Below are 22,694 nucleotides of genomic sequence, written 5' to 3'. Positions count from 1 at the left end.
CTGTTTCCTGCAAATAATGACCATGGTTCTATGGGGGCAGGGAATTAACCATCTAGATGGATTTCTCTTTAGGTGACAATGAGAATGGGTTTCTTGGTTCCAAGGAAACACCCACCAGGGAGTTATCTTGTTTCAGAGCAGCAGGCTTTATTCTTTCACATATGTGGAATACACAGTATTTTCTTTGCAAACTACCTATTGCCTGAAGCTATCTCAGCTCAGGCTGTGATCTCATCTGATTGCAAAAACTAAGCAGGGTTAGGCCTGGTCAGTACTTAGCTGGGAGACCTCAAGGGGAAAAAGAGGTGCTGTAAGAAATGGTGTTGGCAGTTTAATAGGTGATGCTGTTTCCTCTGAGTCAATACAGAGGTAATGTTCCAGGGGAGAAGTTAAAGTAGCAGGGGATGGCTGGAGGCTGGAGGCAAAACCTTGCCACTGGATGAGATTTAAAAATGGATATCCTGACAACTTGTGGCATCTGTTGTGAGGAAGATGATAGTCTTGATGTCCTAGGCAAAAAAATCCTATCAACCTAAGCTCCTCTGATAGCCATCACTGAAAACCACACTCATCTGTGAGATGGTCTGCCCCAGATGGGTTGCATTTCAGTAGAAGAAAGACTGACTGTTGCAGTTATTTGTAAAGGTGCTAGTGAGGTTGAAGTGACTGTTCATAAGTAAGTATTCTATTGTGCTTGGAATTCTTAATCTCTTGAGAACAAAGATTCTGATTACAAAATACCCCACACTCCTGAGCCAGTTTTCCTGTGAAGCTTATATTTATTTCCATGTCTGAAATAAATTTTCAAATACAAACACGTGAATAGAAAATTAAAGTGCTAAATTATTTACAGGGGATGTGTGCACAAGGAGATGGCTTGTGTGCCAGTGCTCTAGGGCAGACTGAGGTGGTCCTCTCTCTCAGACTGTCCCAGGTCCCACTCAGTCACTAGTTCTGAGGACACCTCTGTGAAGAGATGGTCCCAATCCCAGCTGACATCATCCTACCAAGAGAAAAGAGACAAACATGCTGAAATTTTACTGGTGACACCCAGACACCTCTGAATGCTACTAAATATTCAAGCTGAAGAGCAAAGAGAGAGGCTAGATGGCAGTTGCCCTTGCCAGGGAAGGGGCTCCAAGTCCCAGAGTCTCTTGGCAGCAATAGGAATCCTAGAGAGAATAAAATTTGAATCTCTGCTACAATTTAAAGATTTTGACAGAATTATTCATGTCCCCAAAGTCAATAAAGAAAAGATTTTTTGATATCCATTAATCTTATAAACTCACAAGCAGAGCATAAGGAAGAGCCATAAAAACCTTCCACCCTTCTACTCTTCTGCTGAGGCATCTGTAATTCTGAGCTGCAGGAATCCTTTGCTTCCAGTCCTAAATTCCTGCCTGCCCAGCTATACTGAGATTTTTCTGTCCTGCTTTAGAATATTCCTCTGCCTTAACCCCAAATGCTTTCTGCTTTTGTCCTTCTGTACCACCCTGCAGAACCACGTGGAGCTAATGGTAGCTATCAAAAGACAACAGATGACAGAGCACTGTTTCTGCACCAATCTGTGGCAATGTTAGGCCCTTCACAATCTCCTTACTTGCTCTTTCATACAGAAGGAGGCCAGTCAGAGTGATGCCATACTCTCACACAGAGAAAGCCCTATAAACACTTTAAAATAATCTGCCGGGGAAATAAGACCTCCTTCAACTTGACAAGGTCCTCCTCACAGGCTTCTCCTCACCTGTCTCTCCTCCACCCCACTGACAAAGGCCTACATTCCAAGCACAGTCTGAGAAACATAAGCAGCTTATCGGTGTTTCCACAAAAGAAAGACTCACCTCTCGTAGTTCCTGCTCTGGAGCCAAAACTTTGGTGAGAAGCTTCAGGTCAACCTCTCCATCCTGTGAATGCACAAATAACCACAATCTTACTTCAGCAGGCTAGACACAGAGGAAGGATGCTGTCATTTCACCGGAAAGGTGTTGCTAGAGATACAGACACTATGTTTAGCCTCATAAGGGGCATATGCCTTGTCCAGGACAGCAATAGGAGCTTCAGCTGAACAACAGATATTATACCCATACGATTTATAGGCACAAACAAGTATGCAAGCCCCAGTGCAGAGAGGAACAGATGTGCAGACAGACTAGAAGATGTCTGGATGACAGGGCTGTGTATTTTCTGTAGCTGAAAATCACTGTGAAGGATAATGGAAGACTGGAAGGAGAGGAAGTAACATCAGTCACCCCACAGCAACAGCCACTTACCAGAGTCTGAAAGGCAGCATACTTCATAAGATCTTTGTCCAGGTCATGGTAAGTCAGCACTCTGTTCACCTGGACACTAAAACCAGAAAGGGGCAAGACACAAACCTTGTTAAGTATGGGAGCACATCTGAGAAGGGTGGTGTGAACAGCAGTCTGGGGACACACATCTTGAGTGTCCACATCACCCTCAAGGGACCTGATACAGGAGCGCATCTCATTCAACAAACGAATAGTCATTGACACATAAATCTGCACGCTAGGTTCTGTACAGACATAAAAATAGGAATAAGCCTCTTGCTGATGTGGAGGGACAACTGACTCCCTCAGAGAAACCAGCTCTCCAGATGGGATATCCACAGACTAGCTTCAAGGGCCAGAAAAAAAAAAAGGAATGTGGTAAACAGCCAAACAGCCCCAACTCAATATACATACATAGCCAGCACATAACAACCCAAATCACTCTCCTAGCTTGGAAGTAAAGCAGGCCATGATAGCCCCACCATACAAGCTACAAAATAGTAGGGACTTTGTGATTTCCGTGTCTGAATGGGGTCACAGCTATCAAATACAATTTCTTAAAAGGTAGCCTTCAAAGGGGGAGGGATTGGTATTACACTGTTATGCCATCTTTCCCTCTGCAGGTGACRTAATACTATGGAGAAGACCTATAGTAATTTCATTTCTGTTTATGCTTGTCCATGAAAACTACTTGTCTTTTCCATTGCAGAGAAACAATGGATACAGGAATAACAGATGGGATAAAAAAAAGACAGAAAACAGAAATGAACTCTGGTGAGAGACAAAGTAATTTTTTAATTTACTACCATAAAGTGTCATTTATTTTTGTTAACAGCTATTCAATGACAATACCTGCTCCATACTTATGAGAGACATCTGTGGTCTGGAGTAAGATATCCCACCTCTCCAAATAAGAGTTGAGAGAAATCTCAGTCTGTGATCTTGTCAATAGGCCCAACAGGGGAGAGAAGATATTCCTGAGACTTTTAAGATAAAATCCCCAAGTATTTCATTTTTTAAAATTTGGTGGTCTCCTTTGAGCTAACCCCAAGACTGCTCTGATAACACTTTCAAACAACAGGATTGTACTTTGCAAATTAACTAGGCAGTTGAGTAAGGAGGACATCCTGTGGAGGGCAAAGCAGCCTATGACTGTGAAATCAAAGTGTGTGTGATAATACATGTCTACTGGAGGCATTTGAGGTTATACAGGTAACCTTAAATCAAGCAATTCCTAACTTTTGAGGGTTTGATTTTGCAACATCAAACATGTTTTTCTAATGTAGTTTTTGCATATAGAGAGACAATATGCAGTAATTGCCTTCTCTGTATAACAGGAAACAAGAAGTTTGCACTGTTTGGCTTGGAGCCTCACTATCACAATACACAGCATCAGATGCTGCTGAATGGGACAGCCACTGACATCCACAGAGCACAGGATAAGATGGAGTTTAATTTCAGCAGCCATTTCACATTTCGTGCTGCCGATGAAAGCCTCAAGAGCACCTGGCAGTGCTCTTACCTGGGGGGAGCTGCCACTTGCATGGCCAGATCTTCCTCCTGGACTTCCTCCAAGTCAGGGATCACAGTAATGTCTGCAACAGGAGAAGGCAGCAGCAGTAAGTGGGGAGTGTTGTCCTCTCCGCTCACTAGAGATAAAGGTTTCTATGCTTCACAGATGTGAAACAGCCTGTTCCTTATTATAGGAAAATAGAGCAGATTTATTTAACAACGATTAAAATATATCGTTTAATATTAAAACAAGGCAATAAAGCTTTGAAGCTTGGGGTCAAAAGAAATCTGACAAGAGGAGCAAATTTGTGCTGGACAGGACTCAATAGCCGTGGACTGTGCATTTGAACACAACCTTAAAGCTGAAAGAAGCCAGCTGCACTCAAACCTGCTGCCCACTTACCATCATCCCAAGACTGGGCAAGAATTTGCTTCCTCTGAGATGTATTATCACTTGCTCAGTCCAGTCATCTAGACTGTTAGAAATGAAATGTAGAAGGGGATAGAAACTGGTAAAGGTTTAAACTATAAAACTAGATGCTGAAGGAGCTGCTGACTGGGTCTCAGACTGTGCAGAGGTTTGTGACCTTCCTGATAACTGACGACAGAAAAGCTGGTGGTCTGGCAGATACAAAGATTGGGGAAGATGCATCTAGTTATAATGTCATAAGTCTTTTCATGATTTCCAACGTGAACATGGAACGGCTGACACAGGTCATGTGTGTATCCTGTAGGTTTTCCCAGCACAAGGACTATACCTATTCCACCTGAAAAGGAAGCGAGAGGAGAAAGAAAGGAAGCAAGCAGAAAAACCTGGGCGCACATTGAGTCCTGCTAGAACAGCAAGGCTCAGAGAAGATCAGACAACGTCCTGATTAGACAAAGTTCTGTGTCTCTTTGGCAAACAGGTGGAGATGGTGGGAGCAAAAAGGGAGAGAGCAAGGGAAGGCAAAGTAACTGGAGGAGCAAAGCAAGGACAGAATACATCAGCACAGAGCTGCTTTAAAGACTCAAACCCTCAAAGGCTCTCCAGAGACCCTGAGTCCTCAGACCATGGAGAAACTGGTGGTTCAGCTCTGAGGACAGGTTTCACTCACACAATGTCTGGACAAGCTGGCCCCTTAGGAGCTGGAGCGAGCAGGCTGCTCCTGGCTCTGTCAGCAGCACAGCCACGTTACTGTTGCACCTCAGCAGGCAGCTGGGCTTGACTTTGCCCAGTTTTGCAGCCCAGGCTGAGATGAATATTCAGGAGCTGGAGAGATGTTCCCACCTGTGGCGCTCAGGGGTCCGGGCAGGGTCTCTCTGAAAAGCCCCCTCATCCGGCTGCCTGTCAGAGCCGCACAGGCTCTCAGCTGCCCTCCTCTGCCCCAAGTCCACTCCGCATCCCCCAGGCTCCCTGGCCCCCAGTGCAGGAGGCAGCCTTCGCCCAGCTGCAGCAGGGCACAGGTCAGGCAGGCCTTGGCGAGGTGGCCGTTCAGAGCTAGCCACACAGTGGGATTTCTCGCTAATTGGCTGCCTGGCGGAAGGGCTGAGCGGGACAGAGGCTGCAGCAAGAGCCAGGCCAAAGCAAAAGGCAGTGACAGCTTGGATGATCTCAGCAGAGCTGTGCCTTTTAGCTCCCCAGCCACTCAAGGTACAGGTGCCTGCAGAGCAGCTTTCTGACGACAGCAAACTTCCTAAAGACATTTAAAGGGAAACTGCAGCAACAGGCCCCCAATCTGTCCCTTAGATGGAGGAAGCATCTGCAAGAAATGTCTCACCACTGTATCACTGTGTGTTTGGGATAGTTCTGCACCCCGTCTGCTTGTAAGGACAGAACACAGTAGAAGCTGCTATCCCACCGGCTCTTCCTTGCAAAGACTCCCAACTCTTGGCAAAGCTTGTAACAAAATGCAATTATGGGACAAAAGCAACTTCATGGAAAGAGAGACTGACCTGGCAGGGAGATTATAAAAGCTGTTCAGTGACAATGTGGGAGCAAGTCCCTACAGATAAGCAGCAAAGATCAAGGAGGGAACAGACTGGTGAGGCTGGTCCCAGAGGACAAATGCAGTGCTATGCAGAGGTGCCCAGCTGGGTCCATGCAAGCTAGCATGGGAATGAGAAACTGTCTAATCACTCCTGAGCTAATTTATCCTTTTCAGCAGGAGACTGTGAATGTTGTTCAGCAAACAAAACTAAATGAAGAACTACCTGGGAGCAGGGCTACCCTCACCCACTGTCACAGGAGAAGGTCACATCCTTATTCCCTTTTGACAGCAGGGATGTGGAAGGGGTTTGCAGCAAACTCAGTTTCTTCACTCAGTGCTCATTTTGGCTGCTGTTCCTGGCACTTCCTCTTCCTAGTTCCCTTAGACTTTTGTTAATTCTTTTTGCTCTAGAAAAAAACTGCACACTTAGGGCCCAGATCAATGATATACCTTTCACTTTGCAGGTTCCCAAAGAGTCCTACAAACAGCATCCTGCTGCTGGACTTGCCAGGACTGATTTTATCTCATTGCCATTGAATCCCATGGAGACATTCCCAAACCCCTTGCAGAGCATTACCTCTACTCTGTATTAGCAAAACACAGACTATCACGTAGAAATTCTCTCCAAAAGAAATTCAAGGCTCCAGTATTTTATAGGAACTTTGAAAATATTTCAGACAGAAGAGCTGGAAATGCTCTGGGGGCTCCTGCCAGCCCCTCCAACAAAGGCCAGTGCATGATTGTTCTTACTGCGAAGTGTGGATAATTTTGTCCATTTCTAGGCAGAGGCAACGCCCTTTAGGACTGTGAGAGACTGATGGGAAGCAGAAAAAAAATATCCAAAATTTTAAGAAAATATAAGGTCCCCAGGCTGATTGCTATCAGTGACAAATCAGCCCTGAAATATTTGGTTATTTCACTTGTTACTCATAATTTCTTCTTCCTCTGGCCAATTCCCATGATGCCATCTCTCCAAAATGCCTCTCCTTTCTCTCTTTTTACATCCTTTAAAAATTTGTAAGGTGTCTCAGCTTTCCCATTATCATCGGGTAGCCAACCTTTCCCCTCGCTAAGATCCTCCAGTCCCCTAATCATTTTTGTTGCTCTTCTTAGAACTTACATCTTTTTTTCCAGTAAGTTGTGCTAACACTGCCAAGTCATGGCACTATGTCAACTGTAGGGAGAAGAACCACATGGGCTGTAGTGTTGTAAGAATGTAGACATATGCTTTACTTTGAATATTGCCATTAGCTGCAGTGAGACTACTTACATAAAATGTTAGTACATGCAGAAATTTTCACAGGACCATGTCCTCCCAGTCCCACATTGCAGCACTCATAAACATACAGCTGGAAATTGTTTTAGCTTCATCTAACACTGTTACTTACAAACCCCCATTCTGTGTACTGCGCCTCTGCTCTGTCACCCACTTTTTTCCCTCCTGTTGGATGTATGGCTTTCAGATCATTTCCCATCACACTGATAAGCCTGTGTTTTTGATGCAGCAACCTGACGTATTCTTTATGGTCCTGGCTCTACTGTCTGAATTCAGGGTCTGTGGGAAAATGTTAGAAATGACTTCATAATGTACCTGTATGTTAAGGAGTTGCCTGTGTGCAAAAGGAAACACCTTCACAGATACCAGGACACTGCAATGAAGTGAACAAATGGCCTGTGCATTACAAAATGAAGATGTTTTTCAAATGAGAAGAAGGGGTAGCTCAAAACCTGGAAACAAAAGTGATTCTCTGCAATCTAGCTTTATGAGCTTTAGCCTTTTTACTTTCTTTCTTTTTTTTTGTCTTTTTTTTTTTTGAAGTTGGCTGCATTTTGGAAGAGAGAGCAGCTACTATATTGCCTTTAATATCAACCAATATCAATCAAACACTATAGGCAAATCTCTGAAGCAAAGTGAATACCTTACTGCTCCAGCATTTCTTCTCCCATTTTCACATCCTTCCCTCCAGACTTTGAAAAGCAGAACAAATTGATGATGATAGTAATAATAGTAAGAAACGTTAAATAAAATTTGAACAAAAAATAAAAACATAAAAAGGGAACAAATGGGTACAAAAACCTCCTTGCCAACTTTGGTCTCCCAGCTGGCCTCTGAGCATTGTACAATAGGTTACTGCAACCAATGCAGCCTCCCTCAACCAGTCTCTGCTAGACAGAACTCCTCTGAATCTCCATTTCATATGGCAGATAACATTCCCAGAGTGAGTGCTCCTAAAAACAGCACTCACTCTCTCCTTGAGAGAGAATACCCTACTCTCATTTTGGCTGAAGGGAAGAGAGACTAGGTAGACACACATGTCAGGTAGTGTTTTACAAGCAGAAAGGAGAACAGATGAGTATATGCAATAGAAGATGAGGGGGATGTGAAAACTCAGTGCACACAGTGACCTTAAAGAGGAATGGATGAGGCTTCTCTTTATTGCCCACAATGACTGGGAACAAAGAGTAACACAAAGCCTTTCCCCATCGCTTCCTCAGCCCAAGTCAGCCCAGAAAGAAAGAAGACATTGGCTTCAGAAACTGCATATGGCAGAGATGGAAAATACTGAGTGAGCACCACATGCTGGATGACCTTTGCAGACTCTCTGCCATCTCCCAAATCATGATGAACAAGAGAGAACTATCAAAGAATGACACCAAACTGAGTGCATCTATGCACTCATTTACAGTGGGGTTATAGTGGGATACGAGACATGAGCACCAAGTGTTGACTAACATGGGAGTTGTAATATACTGCACCAGACTGACTTGTCTCAGAACATCTAAGTCCCAGCATATAATTAAGAATAGTATTTTTAATACAACAGCTGGACTGAGCTAGGCAGTGGTCACATGCAAAACCAGCCTCAGGGCTAAGTTATGGCAGGACACAGCGTAAGGCAGAAATGTGCAGATGGTAGGAGGAAAAGATGGGGAGGAAAGACCAACAGTGACCTGTGCTACAATCTGGGTAGCAGAACAGTAAGTAAGGAACAGCAGTTCTTAAGTCATTAAAAAAAGCAGGGCTTTATGTGATCATGTTAGAATGCATGCAGTGACCATTATGACCACCCTTTCTGCCTCTTAGCCAAATGACTTACTGACATCTGAGGGAGAGAACCGTGGAAAGCGGCAAGCAGGAGGTGGAAGACCTGCACCACCTCACAGTCCAGTTGCTCCTGCAAGTTGCTACATTGCACTTCCTCTCCCAGGTAGAGCTGATTCTTGATTTAATATTATTTGTATTACAGCAACACCTGCAGGCTGGGTCCCTTGAAATGCTGCAAGCTCACAGTAAGATCTGGTCCTAGCCCCAGAGAACTAACAAGTTCTCTGTTAGAGACAAGAAAGCACAATTAGTGGGAACAGACACAAACTGTTCAAGGTCAGACACTAAATCAGTAGCTGAGCTGAATCTAGAAACCATGTCCTAGGCCAGGCCTACACTTATTCAGCAATGCAGCTGTTAACTTTTCACTGAGCAGCCTTAAGAATCACTGAGTCAAAGCCCTGACACTCAAAAGAGCAACTCCTTTTCCCTTAGGCTGATTCACTTCCCCTAACCAGGCAGCAGTTTCAATGGCCAGTTCAGAATGGACACTCTTGCACTGGGGACTTTGTTGTCCTCCCTGTTCATACACCACAATATCCAGAAAACACAAAGAGGGTAGTGGCTTCTGGGGCTGGCAGTCCCCTACTAAACAGGCATAAGAATAAAACTAACTTTAGTTTAAGTTGCTGGCTCATAAAATGTAACACTGAGATAATTACAATTTCTCTGCTGCTGCAAAACTTTGTTTTACTGAATGCTGTTACCTTCTGCATCACGTTTGGGGAATTTTAAACAGGCAAATGGAAGAAGGTCTGATTGAAGATGAAGTTAAGTGAAAGAAATTGGTCTCATTTAGCACATGACAGGATTCATCTGTGTTCCCAAGTCCACTGAGGTAGCATCATGGGCGTTTCATATTCATGAGCTGCTGCGACACTGTGTCCCCTCATTTACAAAGCACCGTGTTCAGCAAATTCCATCCCTGTGGACACTCCATGCATTTCATGGTCTTGTCAGAGAGACATCAAACACTTCAGTAACCAAATATCAGAAAATGCCTTTAATTAGTGCATCTCAATGCAATAAATATTTTTTCTCTCTAAGTGCAAAACCAGAGAATTAAAAAAAAAGAAAAGAAAAAAGTGGAAAGCAACAGGCAAAAAAAAATCTTCAAAAAAAACATAAGGAACAAGGGACACAGACAGCTTCTGCTGAACACACAAACAAGCTTGAAGCCCCTTGGATGCTTTCTCGTGAGAGCAGCAGGCAAATGGAGAGGAGAAAGAACACTCCTTTGGATGCTTGGACATTAATTTCATAGGGATGCCTTTCCCTGATTGAAATTGCACTAGTAACAGGCTGATGCTGAGCAGTGTACCTGCCTGATCAGCCAGCAGAGAGGATGAAAACAGTGAGGTGGAGAGCAGGCAGTACCACAGCTGCTAGGGCACTGCCTTGAAAGCTGAGACAAGCTGAAGATAACCTGAGTGGCCAAGACCCAAAGCACCCCCTTGAGAAGTGAATGGTAACAGCACAACTCAGGCAAACTGATGGGAAAAGTTGGCCAGTGGGCAGGTGTCATAGGATCTAGGGGAGGTTATAAAGCAGACTCAGTACTGACCCTCCAACCTTGCTTTACAGATGCATACTGAAGGGGGACCAGATGAAATGATTTTTTACTTCAGCCACCCAAGCTCTGATGATACTTTCAGCTAGATGGAGGACTGGCTGGGAGGTTGAGTGGTCCATGAGATACCCTACATGCTGCAACAGTGTTGTGCTTTTGCAGGCTGCTTGGTATGGTATGGCTTCCTCCTCACCTGAGAGCTTGGTGGAGACAGGAGTCAGGCATGTTTGCTATGTCCCAAGGCTGCTGTTGACACAAAGTGTTTGATGAGTTTCAACTCCTGGGAAGTGTGAGGAGAGATACACAGTGCTGCAATACAGCCAGGGCACAGGACAGCCATGTCTGTTGAGCCACTGGGCTCAGTGCAGGGATTCAATAGGCAGTATCTATGGCTTGTATAGTGCAAGAAGTAAGACCAGATGCTAACAACTCTAAAGAGGAGGAACCTTTTAATACATAGGCTTTTCACTAGCAGCAGAAAACAGGACAGACTGGAGGCCAGGCTCAGGATCTGGAGTCCAACATATTCCTGAAATAATCAGCATCTACAGTGGTCACACACCTACTAGCCTTACCAACAGACCCTGACAGACCACTGTGCCTGCCTTACTTTTCAGTAACATCTGTTTTCCTCTTTTCAAAGGAAGAGTTGTCTGTTCTCTTGGAGTCTTCCCCAGCAGAAATACACTCAGGAGGTGGTGGGGCAACAGATGAGAAGGCATGAGGTGCCCAGGGAAGGTCTGGTGAGCTCAGAAACACAAAACCCTTCTCAATAATGCTGGAGATGAGTGATTTTGCATTAGAGCATTAATGTGACAGGGGAAGAAGCTTTTCAGAATGCTCCTGTGGAATTATGTTCGGGAGCAGGCATATCTGATTCTATTTCATCCTCTTCATGTTATGCTGGAAAAACAAGACAAACTACATTTCTTTTATGCTAAATCCTTAGTTTTTTTTATTTTTTCTTATATATATTTATTAAAAAATGCCTCTTTGATCGGCTGCACCCATGACATTTCCACATCCAGCAACTCCTCAGAAGCCTCCCTCCCTCCACACAAGGCCACCGCTGCTGACAGCCAGACAGGTTTGATCAGAGCCACTCAGAATCGGATTTTCATAAGACAGATGAGGAATCTTACTGCTGCTCTCTCTCATATCAGATGAGAAACTGAGGGGGAGGGGGGACGGATCCTGAGGGAACGACACTACAATCAAGGGCTACGCGGTTCTCTCTCTGTCCCTCCACTGCTGCAATTTTCAAAGGATTTTGCCTCAGGCAGTTTTAAATGATGGTGTCTCAATTCTGTAATCATCTTTCAAGAGCTTTTTCTTAAAGGGTATTTTAGGTAAACCTAGTCCGTCAACTACACTTATGGACTCAGCAATCACAGGCCCAATATGACTGTGTATCTAACATATCACAGAATTTGGAAATGGAAGACGCTTACCCAGACTATTATATTCAACCCCCAAAAAGCTGTGCTTGCTCTCTTGCAATTAAACTGTCCACTGCCCTTTGGCCACTGGTCAGGTACTCAAAATAGGACATCAGCCATATCCCTTGGGACATACTCTCTGCTGCCCCCCTTCTACTATGACTGTCAAGAGGGAGACTTCCTCGAACCCAAGAGGCGCTAGGACGTAATGCCAGCAGTCACTGGCAGAATTCACACTGGCCTGGACCAACAGCACAGTGAAAACCATCAGGCTGGTCTACCCTTCACTGACCTTGCACAAAGACTCAAGGTAGTGCTTTCTTGGACCAGCCAAGGGGGGACTCTGGTGCACTGGCAGATCCCCCAGTGACATATAGTGGCGGGGCAGGGAAACACAAAGTCACAATGCAAAATCCAAGAAACTCAGCAGTCACCATCTCTCTCTCTGCCCCAGATCCTTCTCTTCAGCCCATTCACATAACTCCTCAAACACCGTATTTTTCACTCCGTCTCCATTTCACTGATGCTCAGCACATTTATCCTATTTAGCTCCCCCCAAACCATGCCACCACTGTCTCCTTACCCTTTGAAGTACCCACTGGCCATCTCCCTGAATGTTCCTGCTAGTTCCCCCTCTCTTACCACTCTGCCTAGTGCTCAGCCATTACAGCTGTAATGCTCCACCACAAATTCCTTGCAGCTCACAGCCTCTGGGAACCCACCAACACTTTGTGTGTCCTGTAAAACAGCAACTCACCAGGAAAGCAACTCAAACTTTATTAGGGATGATACAGCTAACTCTAACCCACGCAGTGCTGTATTCTAAATTCTCTTTTGAGCATTTTCATCACTGCTGCATATTTGCAGGCAGCTCAGGAAGAGTTTGGTATTTTATGACTGTGAAATCCTGGTGCTGGATATCCTGTAAGGGCAGGCTTCCACCTGACAGGCACACACCACTTCGCAGCAGATGCATGGACCATTGCACATGCCCACTTCCTTCTTTTTTCTTTTTTTTTTTCCCAAGCAAGTAATATTAACCTATGATGGCGCTTTAAAATATTTTCTATGGCTCCTGTTGTGCACAGAGCCTGGAGTCCCGTCCTGTTCAAACGCAAAGGAGCTGCCAGCACACCCCAGAAGGGTAAGAAGTCCTTCTAAAGGTTTGACATTGTATAGAGACATCTCATTGTCAGCTCTGCTTCCTCAAGGAGGCTTCCCAGCAGGCAGGAAGGGGTTTTGCCTTGAGGGCACAAATCTAGTGTCTGTCTCCTGGCAGCTTCCCTCACCTGCAGGTCAGGTTTGGGTTGTCTGTGTAGCATAGTCAGGCTTCCACTTCAATCAGCTCTCTCATTCACACACACTGCCTGCTTTAAAATAACAAGCTGTTGTTCCCACAAACAAAGAATCACACATGTCACATCCCCATCCTCCAAGAAAAGCCCCTGTTCCAGGAGCTATGCATTCCCTGAGGAACAGAGGAAAGGAGGAAGGGACTTCTGAAGATGAGGGAGCAGTTCATGGTGGGAGGATAGCTGGAAAAGAGATGACAATCTTATCTAAGAAGCCCCCACTACAGTGCTGCAGAGAAAAGTCCAAGGGCAATGTAGCGAAGAGATAGGACTCTGGGGGAGTGCAACTTGGCCAAGCAGAACTGGTGGGCAAGCAGGGAACAGAGGAAACTTTCACCCAAAATGATAAAGCAGGTTTTCTGGTGGGGAGAGGGAGAGAAATGCCAGCTCTAAAAGAAGAGGCAAGAGTATTCCTTACCCAAAAGGAGACAGCTCTTTCTAGCTGCATGTCAGAAAGACACACAGAAGTAGAGGAAAGCCAAATGAAATACCTAAGCAAAGTAAAAACAGAGACTCTGTTGCCCTGCTGGAGAAAGAAACAAGGGGAGGGGGAAGCCTTTCAATACGAATTCAGTTATCCTGTCCTCCCTGCCATCAGCATAACAGAAAGTAGTCTGCACTTGGGGGAAGCTCCTGGTTGCTAGAGAAAGGGAGACAGTGCTCTGCAGATAGCACTTTTTTAATTCCACTGATAGCCTCATATCTTGCATCTCATGCAGCTTTTCTGCTGTACAAGCTCAGCCCCTGCTGCCCATTTCCCCTGTTGACATGGACAGAAAATTAAGCAATTACCCTGAAACTCTCCTCTTTCTGATTGCCCAGATTGCTACATACACAGCATTAAGCCCCCAATTGCCCCTGGACAAAAGTGACTCAACCGGGTCTGTCCTTTAGGAATTAAACACTTTTTTGTTGCTGGTGAAGGTTTATTATTCCCCAAGTTGTGATGTATTAAATCCTGTTAAAGCAGGTTTCCCATGGTGCAGAGAAGCAGAGCCCCACCATGCCAAGGTTCAGTTGGACACAGAGCAACCTAGCAACAGTACAGTATTCATTTGCTATGCCCATGTACTAGTATATACCAGTGCATGTACAGGAGGATGGGCACTGAGCTCAGAACAGATGCTGTAGAAAACCTCAATATTCATCAACTGGATGCAACAGAGCCACAGCTGGAAAAACAGTGCATTTTTTTAAAAAGTTCTTCCAGCTTGGAGTTTTATAAGAGCAAATGGTGGTTCCTGTTGAACACATCTCTTCGCTTTCTTGTAACTCAAAACTAGCTCCTCTTTAAAGTGGTCCTGGACTAGCCTTTATGAAGAAGAAATAGGGATTAGAGAAAATGAATTCTGAGCACAGCCTGAGCCAAGATACTTCACTGCTAGTATTTCAACGGATTTTATTGCGCAGTATGGATGACTTGCACTTTCTGGGCTTCACTGGGCAAATATAAGGAATGGTTGAAATTGCAGATGGTTCCATGCATGTCCATCCACTCACTATCTTCCATATTACTTTGGTCTTCCCACAAAGCCCTTCCCACAGTCTGAGAAGTGACTGTCTTCCTCTCCCAAACTCCCATGGAGATGAGACATCAGATGCTATTTCATGCATAGGATGAATGGCCTGGGGCAGTGACAGAATTCTACTTTTATTTTATTGCTGTAACTACAGAGCATGTCAAACCCCAAAGTCTCCACCTGGCTGTAGAACCTTCCCTCCATTCTCCACAGGCAAAACTGTGGGCTCTCAGCAGGGCATACTTTTTCTTAATACTTCCTCCAATGGACTCCAAATTCTGAGCCTCCTCATGTTAGTGTCATATAAATAATTACAACTGAGCACATTTTAGATACACAAGGCTTTTTTTTAAGGGCACATAGGATCATCTTTCAGTCTTCTAATAAAAAGGTCATATGGGGGACAAACAATGTTAATGGAATTGTACAGCTAGCTTTCTAATAGGTTAAAGGAAGACGATCCAAATGCATTCGTTGACAGCAGCAATCATTAGACGACCACGCCTGTTCATATTAAGGCATACAAGCTAACACATTATGCAGCACAAAATGACCATGACCCATCCTTGGGGAGCCATACAACAATGTCTTGGGTTTTGTGTGTTTAGAATCTGAGCTTCCCTGTTACAATTAAGGACCCAAGCCCAGGTGCAGTTCTGTGCCAAGAAGGCCAATAAGACTCAACACAGCTACAGCATGGTGCTCTCTACCTTCTACACTGTATTATTTATTTGAATCCTTGTGCTTATTCACTGAAGTAATTTTATTCAGGTTCAGGACTTCATGCGTCACTTTTCCTCTCCGCAATTGCTGAGCCCACACAGAGAACCCTTCTCACAGAGTTAACCTGTTTAACCTCCCTGTAGAAACATGACCATAAAGATGCAATGTACTGGTCATTTAGAGATTCTCCATGAGCAAAACAGATCCACAATCCAGTGTATTTGACTGTACCAGAAACTGCCTCAAAAGGAACTATAATCAGACTAGAAGGATCTTTCTTCCAACATGCACACATAATCCAAAGCTGAATTTTGGTTTGTCAACAATCCAAAACCAACTGTTAACTGTAGGTTAGCTACAGACAAATAAGTGAACTGCATTATGACTTATCATGCCTTCATTCCACATTCTGTATCAATTCTATTCTGTATTTATTACCCAAGGTCTTGAAGCATCAAAAGTCACATGCTGCAAACATGTGGCAAGCATTTTTATGCCCGGTTAGCAAAGAAAGTTATTATATTCTAAATAGAAGACAAAGGTTCAACAAGAAGGACAGCACATATGTGAATAGTCAAGGAGCTGTTCAGAACAGACTATCAATCAGACTCAGTGATATACACTGAAATTTAAGCCCAAGAAACTTCCCAGGGAGGAATTAAGTCTATTCCGAAGATGCCAATGCTACAAAGGTGCCACTTCTGGCAGTCATATGTTGCAATGCTTAATCTGTCTGCAAGACCCAAATAAGTCTTCTATTTAGTCTCATTAACCATACTGATGTCTGATCCTTTGTGACTCCTGACAATTCTTTTGATGCTTGGTGATATTTTACAGATGCAACTTTTTATTCACTCTAGAAAAATCTTAGCCCTTGAAAGTTGAGGTAGCTCCTAGAGACTTTAATGAGTTTCTGTGCTCTCCAAAGTTCTCTGTATCCTGGCTAGAGCTTGTCTAGAACTTCATACTGTGGATTTTTCCTGACATTTCTCTTGGCTTATCTCATCCTAGAAGAGCAGCTGATATATACTGTGAAGAAAACTGGCACTAGGTCAGGAGCCTGGTAGATCTCAGAGCAGCCTGTACAGGGCTCAGATGGGATAAACCACCAGTATGTTTGTTTAGCTTATGATCTTTGCTTAGGGCAAGCGGATTTTTAAAATGAAGAATTTCTTCAAGTCTTTATCACTCTAAACTGAAGAGCAGTGAGAGCTGGGGTATCTGGTGAGAGCAGGATAAGGGGCCCCAGGAGAGCAGGGTGGGTACTTGTCCTGATGGGCACAAGATAACGGTGCTACCATAAAACAGAAGATGGGCTTTCAGTGGAGCTTACTATCACCTAAGCTGGGGAACAGCAGTGATTTCTTTCCCTGCTCTTAATCATTTATTGGTCTTTTAGCTTCTTTCTTTCCTCAGTGCACTGTTCTTCTGGAGGTAATCACAAAGAAAAACATGTCCTTGACCCCTTCCATCTTCCCAAAGGTGCTTTATCATTCTATGTTAATGAAGAGCCAGATTTAGACCACAGGTTTCATGTCCTCATCCTCCTTACCATCTCCCTTGCTCTCTCTCTCCCATTCAGCAGCTGGAGAGACATTAGCAGCTCCTATTCCCCTGTTTGTTTACCCCAGGGTAGCCCATTTCCTTGCCATTTCTTACAAGATGCCTCTCTTCACTTTACTGGAGCACCCCCAGACAGGCATGAAGGCATTTCTTGCAGTTAAGTAGGTGGTACCTTACCTCCTCCATCATCTGATGCCTCTAGGCTCTGCTGCCTGAGATGACGGCTGCAAGAAAACATAAGGAGGAAAGAATTTCAAATACATGCCCAGAAAAGCTATTTTTTGTGTCTCCTTTCTCCCCATAGGCCTAATGACCTGTCAAATTCCCAAGTGTGCCCAGCCTGCAGACTGACCTTCTCCCACACCCCTCATTGCTGGGCTCAGCAGAAATCTCAGTTCAGAGTGCTTAAGCAAGACCCCTTGAACATTAGACAAATCCCTAGGCTTTTTCACACTGCTGCAGATAGCAGGGCCTAGTGGAAAAGGGGATGCTTTCCACTTCTCCTTCCTTCTGCCATTTGGGAGTGACAGAGCCATCATCTACTCCAAATGCAGGGAACCACAGAGTCACAGCCCTGTCCCATCCCAGGACACATCACAGGCATTCATGCTAGGCTCTGCACCCCTCCCAGGCTCCAGATCTTGGTATACAGGTGTGCAGAGTCGCATGCCCCTGCTCCATGAGGTCAGATGTGAAAGCTGTTGAAGTCTAGTTTGTCTTCCTTAGCGACAATAGAAACTTACTCTTCTACTTCTTCTGCATGCTTTCTTCCTGACCTGCAAAGCAAGGAAAGGCCTATGCTCAGAAGGGGTTCAAGAAACAGAGAAAAAACACATCTGTCCCCACAACGCTCTCATTATGCAAAACAGTTCCTAAACCCAAGTCTGGTATAACACATTGCACCTTCAAAGAATGCTGAGTGCAACAGATTAAAACAGTGAACACTAAATCAGTGCATCAAAAAGCCCCTGAGTGCATCAGATTAAAGCAGAACCATTTGGGTCCCAAAAGATAGCCAGGCCCAGAAACAGCGAGAGCCATACTCCCTATTTTTTGAGTTTCACAGATACTTTTTCATCCCCTCTGCCATGAGCCCTACCTGAGTACAGAGGTCAGTACATGAAGGAATGATGAAGATGCTATACTCTTTCCACCTGCCCCTGAGAGATCAACAGGTCCTTCCTGCCCCTGGTCCTGCACAAAGATTATCTGTCTGCCTTCGTAGGTTAGGAGCCCCACCTGAGCTGGCCAATTTCGGGTCAGACAAGCTGTCGCTGCAGTAAATCATGGTTGATCTGGCTGAGTTAACAGGAGTTCATAATAATAATGTGGGGGGGAGGCACTGGCAAATGGCTGCTCTCTCGCTCTCCACCCCAGCAAGCCCAGAAGTAATTCAGTTCCGATTAGGGATGCTTGTTCAATATTCAAAATGTAAAACATGGAGGTTGCTGAACCAGCACTTTGAAAAGTTAATTAAATGCCAGGTCTCTTTTTAGCAGATACTCCATCACTCGCTGATTGCTTTGGCCATTTTGCAGAATGAAGTTTCAACTCTGTGCATTGGGAATAAATATTCTCCCCTCTCTTGAAGTCAGGGTGTCATGACAAGGAATACATGGGTCTCTCACCTACCACATGCAGTGTCCCGGGACACACCATGAGGTAAGATAAATTGCCTCCATTGCCTTGCACTGTTTCTTTCAAAGCACTTCCATGAGATGGGGCAGGCTTCTCCTCATCTGCTCTCCATTCTAGCAGGCCACAATCCTCATCTAACTCTCCTGTCAGTAATCCGCTCTTCTACGAGCAAGGAGCAGGGCACAGAGGATGTCTAGCTATGAGGAGAAGAGAGCGCCTTGTCTCCACTGCTCTCCCTGGAGCTAGCAGTCTGTGAGAAGCTAAAGATTAGACCAAGTCAGTGATCTGAGCCCAACAACATGCACTGCCATCAGTGCAGATCAGAACTGAAGCCACATAAGTGACATCTGCATCTGAGTTTTGAACTATATCTGCACACTTCTGTTCATCACAAAAAGACAGAAGTATAATGGTGTTGGGGAATTTAGGAGAAAGCGCTTTCAGTGAGGAGTAATTGTCCACTTCCATCCTTCTCCCCAGAAGTAGTGCAAAGTACATGTAGTGAACCCTTGATAGTAAGGAGAGGGAAAGGAAGGACTCCAGGGGGCCCCTCACTGGCTCACACAGGAGACTCTGAAGCTGAGAAGACAGAGATGAAAAGATGATGCAAGATTTGTCCTATTTCATCCCTTCCTTCTGCCTACACAGAACAGCTTCCCACACCCTGTCTTCAGAGCCTTGCCCTCTCTGAGTTGAAACATCCCAAATGATGGGCATTTCTATCCCTTCCCTCAGGAGGCAATCCCATAGCTTTGCACAGTGGGATCACTTCCTGGAGGTTCAATCTAAACTCTTCTTAGCATGATCTATTACTCTCGATAATTGTCCAGCCCCAAATAATCCTTTTACTCAGTACTCCCACTCCTTACATCCTTGCTCATCTCCTGTCCTCAGGAAGGAGTGAAATGCTCCACATGTTTATACTTCCCAGGAGAGGGTCACTATCCCCATAAGCAGTTTCTGTTTCTTTCTCCTGAGCTCCCTGTCATCACAGATAACCAGGTGGCCCACAGGGAAGGCAGTCATACGTTAGTCCTAAAGGCAGAAACTATTTTACTCATGTTCCCAGTCTTAAAGCTTTCCCAACTCTCTCCTGTCATGTTAGAAAAGGACTCATTCAGGGCAATAAGAAAATATACACCATGAGAATTCAGCTTTGTGATCTAGATGATTCCAAACCTTGACAACTTTGCCAGGGTTCCCAATGGCCCTGGCTTAGGTTTAATCTTCTGTTTCCCACTAACATCTGGCTTATTTTTGCATTGATGAATAGCCACAGACCCTTTCACCTAGGAGCTGTCTGTGGAAGATGAACTGCACAATTTCTAGAAAGGGATTTGCCAGGCTAGATCTATAAAGCCTCTGGCTTTTTAGGAAACAACATCAAGCACACATTTCCAAACTCCTAAATGAAGGCTGAGGGCTGCAAGTTCCACTGGACAATCAACACCTTTCACACTAAAGTGGAGAAAGAGCTCTAGTAGATATAACAGCATTTTAGAAAGCTGTCTCCTGGCAGCTTGGCAGGACTGAGGAATTCAGACATAGGCATAGTGATCAATAACAGATGAGGTTATTATTTACCTTTTGTACTGTAGTACCTCTAGACTCAGTGTTCACAGATTAGGGCTACCTGTTATACTACCTGCAACATGTAACGAAATGCTAATTCACATCCCAGGATACTTACATTCTGATGGAACCAGGAATTTGGATAGTTCCACATAAAGCTGGACTAAGCCCAGTGACTTAGTACAAAAAAGAAGCAATGATAAGAGTGGAGAACAGGGGGGAAAATTTGACACTCAACAATTTCATACTTTGTACAGTATTTTCAGACTTCTACACATTTCCAGAATGCAGTTTCAGCACTCCCAAAACTATCTGCAGATACGCCAAATAGCTTTATTTCATTGTGAAATAGCTGCAGTTTATTGGAAAAAAATCAAAAAAGAGAAGGGGGAAACAGTACTGCCCCCTTTAAACCTAGAGACCAGGTCTTAGACCACTCTCCTGTTAAATTAGAACATAAGTTCAGTTCCCTTCTCTCTCTAGGACAATCTAAAGCCCCACTGTCAGCCTCCCCAGAAGAACACCCTAGTCCCCAGATTACAGGATACAAAGACAGCAGCGGGTGATGCCAGTCTCTTGTGTTGACAGAACTGTGGTTTATGTGGAGCAATTAAATAACAATGGAATTAGAGCAAGAGCTACAAATGACAGGAGAGTTCAGTGGTTTGACTGCTGATCTGTGAGGTGAGACACCTGCACTAAGGATGTGTGTTATGATTTGGAATAGTATCATTTGATGAAACTAGCATTTCAAACCAGCTGATAAGCTCACAGGTGGGGAACTATCTGGGAAATGTGGCATGAACCTCCTGGGGCACAGGAAGGAATTGCATGTTCCAAACTCTCAGTGGCTTTGATAACCGAGCTATTAGGTAAAGACCTAATGCCCAGCCTGCCATTTCCTTCCCTTTTCTTACAGGGCCTTAAATCCAAAGTTTTCCTTTAATTTAGTTCAATGCCAATTACTTTTTCATTCTTTGTTTCAGTTTGGAAAATAAAACAATATATTTTTGGTTTGCTCCTGCCTGATCTTTTGCTTGTTTGGCCCAATTGCATTACCTAAATCTGCCTAACCAAATCACCCAGACAAAAAAAGAGAAGCTTTGCACTGTGCTGTAAAGTTAAAAGCTACAGATACCTTTACTCAAGTAAGGACAGTCCTTACCTTATCCTGGGAACAGTGCTCAGAAATGCACTTGGTCTAGCGTATTATACACCAGCCATCACCAGTTTTTGTCAAACAGCCATACCGCTATTCCTCTCCTTTCTTCTGATAAGCCCATTCCTTCCTGAGGGCCAAAGAGCATGGACTGACCCTATCACCTGGACAGCTCCATTTAAAATCCCTTTCACTGCAAGGTTGCCTGTGCTTCCAAACACAACCAAAATCCTAGAATATTCCCACTGGCTTTCACCAGCTGCCAATCCCCTCTCTATTTCAGTGGACTGAATAGCTGAGAAACTGGGCAGAAGACCCCCAACAGACCCCGCGTCCCTTTGTTATGTAACTCTTATCACACAACGCCTGTTTCTCTCCTTTGTGTGTGCTGGGGCAGAGGGTATAAACCTGACCTCGCTCTCAAAGGCTGCCTTTGCTCTCTGTTCCAGCCAGCAAGAATCATCCCCCTGTATTAACAAGAGGGGGCTGAATCTCGAAAACCAGACTTCCCCACCACCACCAGCCCCAAAACACAGCAGAACTGCCTTGGAACTTCCTGCAACTTCTGTGCTGAAGGGTGAAAGGCAGTTCTAATGTAGACATCATCTCTGTTAAACTGTTTCTTTCTCATTTAATGGACTACCACGGAGATCTAAATGGAGATAAAGTAGCAGGGCTCAGAGAACAGCCAGGATACTATCTTCATGCAGCATGACAATGTTCAGTGGTTAAGTAGACACCGTTAACCTATTTTAGCAGGGGACATAACTGGGATGAATGGGGGGAGATGTCCTTGAAATCTTTTATTGTCCACAGCTCAGGAGAGCTCTAGTCACACTTGTATCCTGCCCCAAGCCACAGCCAGGTGCCAGGAGGCCACTGTGCAGGGTCTCAGGCACTCCACCACACACCCAGGGAGGCATGAAGGGGTGCGCTGGACAGCTAAGGAAAAGGGAAGCAATTATGGTGGCTTGTTAAAATAAGTTTTGGGGTGGTCAGACAAGAATGCCAGGTCTAAATGTGGCAGAAGCAGAGGTTGAGGGACAGAGAGGGCTGAAAGCGCAAGCCAGGTCTCCTCGCCTGGCCCAGGCGCTCCCCTCGGGCGGGCAGCTCGTGAGTCGAGAGCGCTGTTTCCCCTGCCTCCCCGCACGGCCCGGCCACAGCTCGACTCCAGGGAGGCCCAGGGCCCTCCGCGACCTCGGGGCAGCGAGGGGCCCTGCCACATCACCGAGGGGCAGAGGCCACCGACGGGCGAGGCGGGGCCGGGGCCGCCGAGCGGAGG

At 45.0% G+C, this 22,694-nt stretch overlaps 1 protein-coding gene across 1 annotated transcript in view; it reads right to left on the bottom strand.

Annotated features, from left to right (window-relative positions):
- Positions 1-671: 671 nt before the first annotated feature.
- Positions 672-22,694, bottom strand: part of IFT43 (intraflagellar transport 43) — a 46,261-nt gene continuing 24,238 nt past the window's right edge. The window contains exons 4-9 of the mRNA XM_026057191.1: positions 17,787-17,819; positions 17,221-17,267; positions 3,811-3,883; positions 2,271-2,346; positions 1,842-1,904; positions 672-1,003 (exon numbers count right to left, since the gene is read on the bottom strand). Coding sequence (XP_025912976.1) covers positions 893-1,003; positions 1,842-1,904; positions 2,271-2,346; positions 3,811-3,883; positions 17,221-17,267; positions 17,787-17,819 — 403 coding nt within the window. The 3' untranslated portion in view covers positions 672-892. The remainder of the gene's footprint in view (positions 1,004-1,841; positions 1,905-2,270; positions 2,347-3,810; positions 3,884-17,220; positions 17,268-17,786; positions 17,820-22,694) is intronic.

This window comes from Apteryx rowi, unplaced genomic scaffold (assembly GCF_003343035.1).
Source record: "Apteryx rowi isolate R43461 unplaced genomic scaffold, aptRow1 scaffold_137, whole genome shotgun sequence".
Classification (NCBI taxonomy): domain Eukaryota; kingdom Metazoa; phylum Chordata; class Aves; order Apterygiformes; family Apterygidae; genus Apteryx; species Apteryx rowi.
This window is presented reverse-complemented; position numbering and strand designations above follow the sequence as displayed.